General features: G+C 47.4%; 1 protein-coding gene across 3 annotated transcripts in view; it reads right to left on the bottom strand.

Annotated features, from left to right (window-relative positions):
• Positions 1–717: 717 nt before the first annotated feature.
• The window catches only part of PDZRN3 (PDZ domain containing ring finger 3), a 241,238-nt gene continuing 229,801 nt past the window's right edge, over positions 718–12,154 (bottom strand). For all 3 annotated transcript variants that reach the window (XM_080828836.1, XM_080828838.1, XM_080828837.1), the window contains 5 exons: positions 8,503–8,601; positions 7,301–7,363; positions 5,400–5,501; positions 3,859–3,975; positions 718–3,237 (listed from right to left, as the gene is read on the bottom strand). In XM_080828836.1, coding sequence (XP_080684962.1) covers positions 1,666–3,237; positions 3,859–3,975; positions 5,400–5,501; positions 7,301–7,363; positions 8,503–8,601 — 1,953 coding nt within the window. In that variant the 3' untranslated portion in view covers positions 718–1,665. The remainder of the gene's footprint in view (positions 3,238–3,858; positions 3,976–5,399; positions 5,502–7,300; positions 7,364–8,502; positions 8,602–12,154) is intronic.

The following is a 12,154-nucleotide window of genomic DNA, read 5'->3' as shown; positions in this document are numbered from 1 at the left end:
TTAGTGTCTTACCTTCACTAAATTGTTGTTAAGATTTTAGCCCCCAAGGAGGAATTTTGGTTTGAGGAGCATAGAGGGGAGTTATCTGTTAGATGTCTAACCAGCTGGTCACTTCAATCAAATTTTTAGTCAGATCAGTGTGTAAACTAGATATCCGGCAACATGTCAAATGAAATGGACTCCCTTCTTAATCCTATCTTTATTTTGTGTTTTCAGTAAGTCTTAGAGTTGCAATTGGTGTCAACACTATAACCAGGGAACCATTTGTAGCAAATTCATTATTTAAGATCCTGGAGGTGGTTGGGATTCTGGAAGATACCAGTTTTAAAAACCTGCTACCTTTGGTGACCTAAGTTATTCTGTGAAAATATGAGATAGTTTGCAGAAATGGGAAGTTGGGTCTAGCCACCCAGAGTTGTTTTATCGGCAGGCAGTAATGGCTGCAATAAACCAGAGAAATTTCATTGTAAATGTGACCGTGATTGATAAACTTGCTCCTTCTCATTCTTGCTTACAGGGTAACCAGGCCAGGCTTGAGGCTTTCTGCAACACAGCAGTCAGAATGCAGGATTCAGTGGTGAGTTTGATTCCTTCTTCTTAACTGACAGACATTTGTTTTAGGTCTGTCTTTGGGTTTTGGGCAGAATGAAGGTACTGGATGATTTGAAAGAGTCAAATATTCCCAAGGTAATCGATTAATGGGAGAAAAAAAAAAAACACTGTGAAAGGCTTTTATTTTATAAGCACCACTGCAAAAAATGAGGAATCACTTCAAAACATATCAAATAGAAAATAATAATTTATTTTAACTTCATTTTACTTAGTGTTTGTAACTAATCATGATTTCATGAGCTTGCTTGTAAAACTCTGTCCCTTCAAATCTACAAAGCAAAGGTTTACTACAATGAGCACTTAAAATTCCACAAACCACCTCCATCCACAACTTTCCTGTACATGCAAATTCTTCCATCGGGCTGCAATATTTGCAAACATGCTTTAAACTTCCATAAAGCTGCATGATATTTTGCTTTCTGATAAAACCTTTACGCTCTTGGGAACTTTCACCAGGAAAAAAAAAAATGTTTGTTTAAATGTGTATCCCAACTCTAAACACTGCTGGTTTGGTTATGTGTATTAAATCCTAAACCACACAGTTTGGGAGTTTTGAGTTGAAGCCTTGACCTAAATTATATATTAATGGTCACTCATATGAAATACATTTAACAAAGTAACATTATAAAATAGGGTTCTGTTAAAAATACACACTGGCAGTTGTATTTGTGTTTTCGGCAGGGAAAAAAAAAGCGTGTTTAACTTTTTTATATGAATATAGTTTAAACAAATTATTCTGTGAAAGTATGCTTAATAAAAGATCTTTTTGAAATTTAAACACTTTATGCAAAAGGTAGCAAGTAAAAAAGTACAATTGCTATTTGAAAAAAGCTCAGCTTGTTACCATTGCCTTCCAAGACAGTTAAGGGTGGTTTTTCTCCGCTTAAAATAGAGCTATCGACACCCAGAGTGAGTTGCAGCGTTGGCCAGTCGTGACTATAAACAGGATGACCGTATTTATCTTATATACAAAAACTTGCCGCATTGAACGAGGCAGGAATTTCTACCCCAACGGTAGCGTTCTCTCGTATGTACACCACGCAGGAGGGACAATTATACAGTCGTCACGGACAAGAAGGAATTGTATACTCTCGTGCCATCGGGGGACTTTGTGCCGTGGGTTAAGAGTTCTTGGATTGTCATCCAATTGTCAAATATCTTTTTGTTCCTCTTCTTCATCATCTTTTTGTGGCTCAGTTCGAGGATGTTCATCTCCTTCCTGTCGTCGGCCGCCTGCTGCTCCTTCAGGCAGTCGAGCCGGCTCTGCATCATGAACTCGCGCCGGCGCCGCTGCTCCTTGGCCTTCACCACGTGCTGCTTGCGCTCCTCTTTGCTCCAGTACCGACCCAGCTTCAGCTCGCTCACCGCGTCGTCGTCGGTGGTCATGCCGCTGCGCTCCTCGCGGATCTTGAGCGCGCGCTCCCGCAGCAGGCGGTCGCGCACCGGCCGCTTGGTGATGTAGCGCGTGCCGTCGCTGCGGACCTTGACCTTCCACTCCATGCGGGCCTCAGCTGCGCCGGCCGAGTGCAGGTCCTTGCACATGCTCACCAGGCTCATCTGGCTCTGCGCGTACTCCACCGCCGACTTCTGCTGGATCAGCTGCATGTAGCTCTGGTAGTGCTGCGCGTGCGCCGGGATGTGTGCGTGTTTGTAGGGCGAGTGCGGGAAGGGCGGCAGGTAGGAGCCGCCCAGCTTGGGGCTGGGGCTGGGGCTGCCGCCGCCGTCGTCGCTGGGCCTCCGCTCCCTGCTCTCTGGGGCCGGGCTGGGCTCCAGCTCTCGGGGCGGCGGCGGGCTGTAGCTGGCGCCGCCCGCCTCCGGATCTTCGGTGATGGAGAGCAGGTTCCTGGGGCACGGCCCGTAGGCCTCCGCGCTCCCCGCGGCCCCCTCGCCACCCGCGCAGCTGCCGCCCTCCGCCACTCTCCTCAGCGAGTTGTCGGGGGACATTTCCAAGGTGAGCGGTGTGCTGCGGCAGCTCTCGCCCGTGTTGTAGGCGCTCGAGCTGTCCTTGTCGGATTTCTCGGGGAGCTCGGTGATGTCCGACAGCTCGTGGCGGCGCACGTCCACGCTGGTGTTGTAGTTGCGGAAGCCGCTGTGGTGCAGCATCCACGACTCGCGGTACTGCTCGCGGAGCTGCTGCATTTTGTGCGCCCGCACGATGCTCAGGCACTCCAGCTCGATGCTGCGCAGCTCCTCGTTCAACAGCTCCAGCTCCTTGTCCACGCTCTCGGGATCGCTCTTGCTGGCGTCCAGGGGGCTGCTGGCGTAGTACAGGCTGTAGGGGCTGCTGCTCTTGGCCTGGCACTTGAGCTCCAGGAGCTCCCGGAAGCGCTCGCACTCGTCCACGGGGATGCCCAGGTAGTCGGCTTCAGTGCAGTCGGCCGACAGGAAGGACTCGTTGCTGAAGGGCAGGTCGCCGCTGCCCAGGGTGTCCTGGCTGCATGTGAGCTTCCTCTGCCCGGCCAGCGGGGTGGACGAGGCGGTGGCGTCGTCACCGTTGTTCTCCTGCTCCGAGCTCTCGTCGTTGCGCGTGCTCTCGTCGGTGCGTCCCACGCCGCTGTCCTTCTCGTGCTGGTTGGATAGGATGGTGGCTGTATCTGTGGTCCCCCCGTCTTCTTCGTGCTTCTTCTGGAACAAGAACAAATGGCCACGGTGAGGGAGGTGCGGACCGCAGCGGCCATGTGCCCTGCAGGACAAGGGCTGCCGGTCGGGGCAGGCTCTGCATCTCTAAGGTTGAGAGGCTGCAGATGCTCTCCATACCTGGCCATCAGGCAGACCCACCCGGGCTAAACACCTGCCCTGTTCCTCCTCCTCAGTTCTCCCACCTGTAAGACGAGGGTATTAGTCACCTTAGCTCAGTGAATGATCCTAGCCACGCCGGCACCCAATGCATGGGGAGCAGGAGGCACAGAGGGCCTTACCACTCAGCAGTGCGTTTTTAGGACCCTGACCATGGAGGTGGCACAGAAGGGGGCTACAGAGCTCTAAGAAGCTCAGGCTACACTGACGGAATTGTTCTAGTTTTGAAAACATGACTTCATGCTTCCTAATGTGTGTTAAAGCTGGCCCAGGTGTTTTCCAAGCAGATAGCTCGTCAGCTGGACCTCAGCATGACTACTGCACTTTCAGAGCCCAGCCCCATTCCCTGGGTGGGGGAGGATATGGCTTCGGCTGTGCTGGTGTGCAGAGGGGAAGGCATGGAGGAGGGGCAGGTAGGGAGTGCAGGGGAGGGGAGGGGAGGGGAGTCACCTGCTGCAGCACACCAGCGGTGAACTGCATGGCTTGATGGTGCTGCTCCTCCAGCATGTCCATGTGCAGCTGGTCCAGGAAGTCGTTGCGGTCATCATCCATCCAGCCCTCGTCCAGCTGCAGAGAGAGAGCAGCCCACACGGGCCTCAGACAGGATTCCTTTTGCTTTCATTTTATTTACTTTTTTAAAAGAAAGGACATTAACTTGGAGGAAAAGACTTCTTAGGCTCTCTCTGGGAGGCCTGAAAATGCAGTGTGCCCGTTGTTTGGCCTCTTTCACGGTCAAGAGCCCTTCCGCCCTAGGAAAGTCTCTGCTGTCCATGGCTGTCTTTTCTCCAGAGGACGCTCCACGGGGGCTACTTTCAGGGAAGAAGGCCATCCAGGAGGGGTCCCGGACAGCTAGCCCTGCCCCCGCCCCTGTTGACTGGCCCACACATAGGTTTAGCAGGCCCTGAAGACAAACTATTTGCAGTGCTGGAAGAGTTCCTTTCGGCACAGAACGTGGTTCTGTTAACTACCTGTCTGGGGCAAGACCCCTCACTTTGATCACGCCCAAGTCTTCCTAGAGCAGACTACTCAGGGGTCAGATGTGGCCTGCTGCCTGTGGACTGTCTGCAGCCACGTCTTCTTTTCTTTTTAATCTTTTTTTTTTTTTTTAGATTTATTTATTTATTTGACAGACAGAGATCACAAGTAGGCAGAGAGGCAGGCAGAGAGAGAGGGGAGGAACAGGCTCCCTGCTGAGCAGAGAGCCCGATGTGGGACTCGATCCCAGGACCCTGAGATCATGACCTGAGCCGAAGGCAGAGGCTTTAACCCACTGAGCCACCCAGGCGCCCCTGCAGCCACTTCTGTGCTACTATAGCAGAGTCTAGCGATGGCACCAGAGGCTATATGGCCCCCCAAAGCCAGACATTGAGAAAAGGTTTTCTGAGCAATGGTGCTTTCATTTTTTAAAATAAAAGTTGTATTTTATGTTTAAGAGGTACGTGGTGATGATTGAATATACATCAACGTAGGTAATTCCTAGAGTCAAGCTCATTAACATAGAATTTCCTCACAGAGGAAAATTTGTGTGCGTGTGTGTGTGATGAGAGCACCTGAGATTTACTCTCTCATCAAAGATTTAGCAGCAATGCACTATTATTAGCCACAACCACTGTACTGTACCCGACCTCCACTCTGCAGCTGGAGATGAGGTCCGCACTGACCCTGGCTGGAACACCCGTCAGGCTTTGGGAATGCCAACATCTAGATGGTTATGACCTTGGCTGTCCCTTGTTTTCTTCTTCATGACCATTCCTATGCTAATGAGCCTGCTGGGCCTAGAGTGTGATTTCAGGCTGGATGTCAGTGCCCTCCTTAAATGGTTAAAACATAAAATAGATTTTAGATCATATCAAGTGAGACGAATTTTTCAGGGTGTACAAAGTGCCTTCAAATTCAGACCCAATACTTGGGCAGTAGTCTACAGTGCTGAGGACTTGGGTTTTTGGTTGTAGCAACACAGACCCAGCTTCTCATGCAGGAAGTGGACCCACCTGGAGTTCAGGCCTTGCAATCAGCAAGGAAAAGTTCTTGTTTTCTTCACTGGTTAGGAGAGCCACAGCCTCTTCACGGTTCTGTACCTCTATTCCATTAATCTTAAAAAAAAAAAAAAAAAAGGGTGAGGAGGCAATGGAGCGATGGACAATAGTATAATGAGATCGTAACAAAATCATTCTATACTGTTCCAGGCCTCTGTGTGTCATGCCGTCACAGCTGGAGCAGAGAACTTCCATGGAGCTTGCAAAGAATGCTTTTTCCGAAGGAAAGGCCTTGCTCAGACAGGTCTATCAGTCAGCCGTGACAGGTGTACAAGGCAACTAATGTGGAAACTATGTGAACACAAGTGGCTGAGACTCCAGAAGGCAGACTGAGAAAAATCACCATGTTGTGAAGAGGGAACATCTGAGCAATTTAATCAGACATAATACTCAGGCAAGAACATAAAGGGAATATACTAAAGCATTATTATAGGCATTTTCAGATAATAGGTGAGAAAAAGCAGCAGCAGGTCTCATGTGACCATTATGGAAGTTGAGGGCAAACAAAGAAATGGCATTGTATGTGGTGGTCTGTGTGCCCAGTTTGTCACTTGAACTTCGTTAGGTGGGACAAAAAGTCTAGTGGGAGGGACTCTCACAAATTGCTCCAGGGCATAGAGGAATGGTCTCAAGAGCAGGGAGCAGACCCTTCCATCCAACTCAGGCCAGTAAACCAAGAGGCAACAGAGGGGGTGACCCTACTGGGTGGGGTGAATGAACCCAGTGACCAGTGGAGGTAGGCAGGGCCATGTCTGGAACCCAGGACTTCCGTGCCCCGTAGTAAAAGCTAAAGGAAAAGCACAGCATCCCCAAGTGGTAGGACTGCTGATGGGTCAGAGCATTTAGGAATGAAGGTATGGGTTACTTCACCAGCAAATGGTTGTTAAGCAGCTGAGGCTGGGGTTGAAATCTGGGGAAATGCAGACGAAGCAGTGGAAAAAGGGAAGATAAATGACTCACAGTGCAGTAAGTCATGGCAGATACAAACACAGTGGAACACAGATGGGAAGACAGGAATGAGGGGAGGTAGAAGCTAAGCCTTGTGGGACACAGTGGACCAAACGATCTCCATTTCTGGGAGATTAAAGAAGACTGTAGCTGAAACAAGCAGTCTCATTTGGATTCCAAAGAGCAACAGGGCTTCAGGTAAAGAAACTATCCTTAGAGGCCCTTCTAAATGTCAAGTCATGAAATTTAAAAGGCTTCTCCATCAATTTTACTAAATTTGCCAAAGATGTTCCTATTTTTTTTTTTTAAGATTTTGTTTATTTATTTGACAGAGAGAGAGATCACAAATCGGCAGAGAGAGAGAGAGAGAAGGAAACAGGCTCCAGAGCAGGGAGCCTGATGCGGGACTCAATCCCAGGACTCTGGGATCATGACCTGAGCCGAAGGCAGAGGCTTTAACCCACTGAGCCACCCAGGTGCCCCAAGATGTTCCTATTTTAAGGACAAGACCAAACTTGACATTCATGGTCCAAAATAACTCCTTCAGAGAAATAAAAAATGAATTATTCTGGTTCACAAGTTGCAGACTATTGGCTTGACTTGGGCCCTGGCGGTGCTGCGCTGGGCCTTGCAGAGAGAATGGAAGGCAATGAGGTGTGTCTTCTGTAAGGTGCTGGGGCAGCTCCGTCCAATTGTCTTAGGCCTCACCACTCCCTGGTGCGTGTCACTTTGCAGGGTCTTTGCTTCGCTCATTAATTTAACTTCTGGCCTCCCTGTAGGTCTGATTTGGTGATCCTTGTTCTTTAACGTCTTCTGCATTTTCAACCCTAAAGCCATTATCATCAACCATAAAATGTGCTCGTCAGGGACAGGCATGGGACGAGGCCTCTGGTAGAAGGCTGACCTACCTGGATAATGCGGTCTCCTTCTCGGATGCGCCCATCCTTGGCCGCAATGCTGTTAGGGTCGATCTGAAACACACAGGGACAGGTCAGCATGGAGTGGATACTGAAGACACATATGAGAATAAACAGCAGACTTCTCAAAGGCTGTCTGACACGCAGTCCTGCTTATCCCTGTTTTTGTTTTGCACAGAAATAAACAAGACTTGGTGTCATGCAAGGAGAGGCAGACATGGATTGATCTGTTTCCAAGCCCTTTCCTGGGCAGGCACTTGGATCCCTGCATGGCCTCCCTGTAACAGGGCGGTGTGCACAGACCCTGCTGACCTAAGGGCTGGAGAGGCACAGCTCACATTCATCGCAGGCACAGAAATGAAAACCAAAGTGTGATGCAGAACAAGGTAAACCAGACCCCACGCCTATGCTGATGAGCGACCATACCTTGATTGTTTTCCTAAATGGTTCCATTTTGGAAAGTAACTTTAAAAATGAAATATAATTGAAACAAGTGGGATGAAGTATAGGAAAATACCCCCCAAATTCAGGAATGGTGGACCATCTTAAGCTTGGTGAATAAAGTACACCCAAAGGAATAACTATTAAGCCTAGTGAACACATCCCTTGGCTCATCCCACAGAGAGAGGTTTCATGTCCTAACAAAACTGAATGTCTGTGCTCGTGTGGGTGGGAGGCTTGGGTTAAGTATCTATGTTGTAATCACACTGCATTGTCCTCTCTAAGAAGATCACAATAGCTTCCATCTCTGTCCTTTGCAGACACATTTAACTTACATGAATGCAGCGATATACACAGTCAACGAAAAGGAAAAAGATATAGTTTAAAAAGCATAAATGATTCCATCCACCATCCCATTCAATGGACACGAGAAGGGAAATGTGAATTTGCTGTCCCCTCGGGGTTGAACACACAAAACCGTGTAAACGGCTCCATTTTCTGGCCGATTTGCAGGCTTCTCAAGTGTAATTTCGCCTTATGTGCTGACTGACATTTGAACTTCACCCCCATGTAAAGATGTAACTTCATGGACTGTGTGATGAAGGGGAGAAAGACATTTGGGTCTTTCCAAAGACTTGTCAATGAGCCAGCATGAAGGCTGGTTAACATGTAACAGGAAAAAAACCAATAAAGCAAACCCAAACACTTCCTCTGGTCTTGGGATGATACTTATAAACACTTAGCCTTCGTACCTCACTTATGTAAATCCCAAGGTCATCTTCATCATCTGTCCGGTAGCACACGGTGAGGCCCAGCTTGTCCTGGCTGTTCATTCTGTAGAGATCCACTTCCTAGACAAAGAAAAGGTGACTGCAGTGAGCTTCCAGCAGGCAGGGAGAGCTGGGAGGGGTCAAATGCTTTAAAAATATTTTGTTTCAATGATGAACTGGGTTTCTTTGTATTTGACTGTATAGAGTGGTTAACTTACTAAACAAAAAGTGATTATGGACACAGGATCAATGCCCACGGCATATCTGACCTTTCAGTCAATATAAAGTCATTTTGAAAATAGTTATTTTATTGATCCCCCAAAAGAAAAATTACCTATATTTCACTCAGTGTCAAGACTTCTGGGGTTGGGCTTTTAAAAAGCCTTCTTTCAACGTCTGCCACAAACGAGACTATTTCCATACCCCAAACCATCCAGCCATTTCAGTACAAATGTTTCCAATGTGTTCGGTTAGATTATTTCACGTTGCGTTCCCTTAATATTCACAGTAATAGAACTTGCAAACAGATTACACATAAATTGATCCAAGAAAGGAGGGTAACGTGATAGTGTGCAATTAATGCTTTCCACAACAGCTGTGATATTTACAGTCGAGAAATTAGTTTCAGCCGCTATTACTGCAAATTAAATAAGATAAAAGCAAAGTGAGCCCAAATGCGAGACACATGAGCACAGGGAACGCCACTGTATTTGCCAATTAGTCTGTGCGGCAGAATGAAATCAGAACTCTGAAAATTGCTGGAGTCTTGGGAGGAAGTTCTGGGTTTTCTGAAAGTATCACCCAGCCAAGCTGTCCTCTCTGCCATACCGCCAATTGCCCCTGCGAGATTCTGCAGCGCTAAGCTGAGGCCTGTCTGAAGGGCTGCCTGAGAGTGTCTCCAGCAGGTCTCTCGGTCTGGTTTTTACGTTGCCTGCTCACCAACTGGGAGGGGGAGGTGCTGAGAGAATGGGTCTCCGAAACCATGATCTCCGGGGACCACTTCCTCTCTCCACAGTATTCTTGGTGTGTGGTAAGGATGCACTTGTCCTTGTGGGGAAGCTCAAAGCAGATACTTCCTGAACCCTCCCCTGTGAAAGGTCCCAACACCGTGGACACTTTCAAGGTGGAGGAACAGCAGGTGCAAATGTCCTGGGCCAAATGCCAAAGCCCTGTGTGCCAAGAGGAGAGAGGTGGGCTGAGCACGGACAGGCATGAAGCCAGACCAGGTCAGGAGGACCCCCACAGGCCAGCATGAGGAGCTCAGATCTTACTTCGCCATTGTGGGAACCCATGAAAAAGCTTTAAGCGAGGACTGCACTGATGTGACAGACTCCTTTCGGCAGTCTTTCTGGCAGATGTATGGAGAGTGATGTGGCGGTGAAGGGTTGGGGCTATGAAGACAGGCAGACCCATGTTCAGATCCCAAAGCTACATTTTCTGGCACCTCCATCATGGGCTTGTGGCTGTATCTAAGCCCGTCTCCCCACTAGGCAAGGTCATTCTGCTGCCTCAGGCTGGGGGAAGACTCAGTGAGGTAAGGCTCGTGGACAGCTTCAGCACAGTGCTTGGCCCAGAGTTAATAGGAAACTGTAGTAAAATAATTACTGCAGGTATGTTTACCTGCCTCAAGTCCCAGCACTTGTGTGTAGCAGAGGGGTTATATCTCACGTGCCCCTTCCCCAATAAGGTAACTTTGTTTTCTTAACATTGATATGTTAATTAATTCACTGACTTCCTAATTATAGCTTTAGCAATATGGCAAATTTTCACTAAATGAAATCCCATTAATTTCTGTAACTTCAGTTGGATGGAAATTTCTTTCCTCCTGTTTTGAGAACTGGACTGAGCAGCACAGTAAGGGAGGAAGCAGGAGTTTGAAGGTCACAAGGGCCTTCACAAGGGCCGATTCTTTCCAAATAGTTTGGAGTAACCCATTTGCATACCTCACATAATATTATCAGTCACACATCCTCCTCTTATGTTTCAAACACAAGCCCACATCTCTGTCTCAGGGTACACTTCCTTTGGGTCTGGGTAGAAGGAAAGACTTTCTCCATTTTGGCCCTTCTTACAGTTAGTGTGAGTCAGTGGAATTTCATGATGGTTTGTTTGGGTCCAGCTGCACAACTATAGCCAAATGCTGCCACCGAGCCCTGTGCTATCATGGCGGACGCGAGATGGTTCGGGAGCGAGTCCACGGGCAACCAAAGCAGAGAGAGGGATAGAACAGGAAAGGTTGGAGGAAGAAAAATGAGAAAGACAATAAATGCTGTGATAGTCCTTTTAACAGAAGTACAAATGGTGATATGAGTTACAGCTTTTTTCTGAGCAACGGGCCACCAAGATGAGTTTCTAAGCATAAAAGATTTCAAAGTTCCACTGGGCTTTATTCTAGTACCCAGAGTGAGCTTCCAAGTGTGGTTTTAAGGAATAAGTGCAGAAACAGAGGGAAGGGTTTAGAAACTACTAGAGCATTTGGATATTGTCATAATACCCAAAAACAAGATGAGCAAGCTTGGCTTCCTGACCGAAGTGTGTGTTGGTTCAGGTACTCCTGACTCAAGTGGAAAAGTTTGTACAGGATGAGCTATATAGCGTGCCACATGGTAGAACCACATATCAGTGACACACTGAAGCTGGTTGGTCCTCCTGGTTTTTCAGTATAGACTGTCTGAGAAGCACAGCTCTCCAACACACATCCTAGAAGTTAAGGCTCCATCTGAAAACCTAGGAAAGTGAAAAGTCTGGAAATCGTTGTCTTGGAAAAGAACAGCATAATGTACTAGGATTATTCAAGACAGAAAAAGGAAGGCTCGTAAGGAACGGGATAGCTGAAGGTCTGCTACATAAAAAAGGATTACATTCATTTGGCTTGGTTTCCAAAATGTAGACAGTCTGCTGTCTCAAGTGTTGGGTAAATGATTTAAAAAAAAAAAAAACAACCTAGCTTGAACAGCATTTCTGCTCTATTTTTTGGTCAGGATTTTGACTGACAGATAGTTGGAGAACTAGGAAGCTATAAATGTGGACATCGGTTCATGCTGCTATTGGTGGGAGGCTTTTTTCCCCCTGTACTTTACTCTTCTGACTCTGCCAGTTCCTTTCAACAAATCTTTTATAACCAGGGAGAAACTTTCTTAGAACAAGATGTCAGGCTGGAAAGGAATACATCCTAAAGTGTTGCTTTAAAATAGTTTCACCTGAATTTCTGATACCTGAATCATGGATAATCCCTATGCTGTCCTTGAACACATTTTATATGCTGCCATTAACCTCATATGTGATTAGCAAATCAATAATAGATTTCCAACACACACTGTTGGAAATGACACACAATACATGATGGTCAACATTCCCACATTTGTGCATGGGAGACGAGAGGTTTTCATTACCAGATCTACTCCCAGTTAGCAATACTCTGAGAGTGCAGAGCTCCCTACCTCCGGCACAAAGACTTAGCCAACACTACATTTAGCCTTTATATCCCATTGCAAATCCTCCCAGGACAGACTGTCATGGCTACAGTCACATTTTCACTTTGGTCAGATTTGACTTAAAAACTGCAAAAGCTGAATTCCATCCTTGACATGGATGAGAAGCTGGCTCTGGCATCACACGCACGTGCATGTGTGTT

The sequence above is a fragment of the Martes martes genome (genome assembly GCF_963455335.1).
Source record: "Martes martes genome assembly, chromosome: 1".
NCBI lineage: Eukaryota > Metazoa > Chordata > Mammalia > Carnivora > Mustelidae > Martes > Martes martes.
This window is presented reverse-complemented; position numbering and strand designations above follow the sequence as displayed.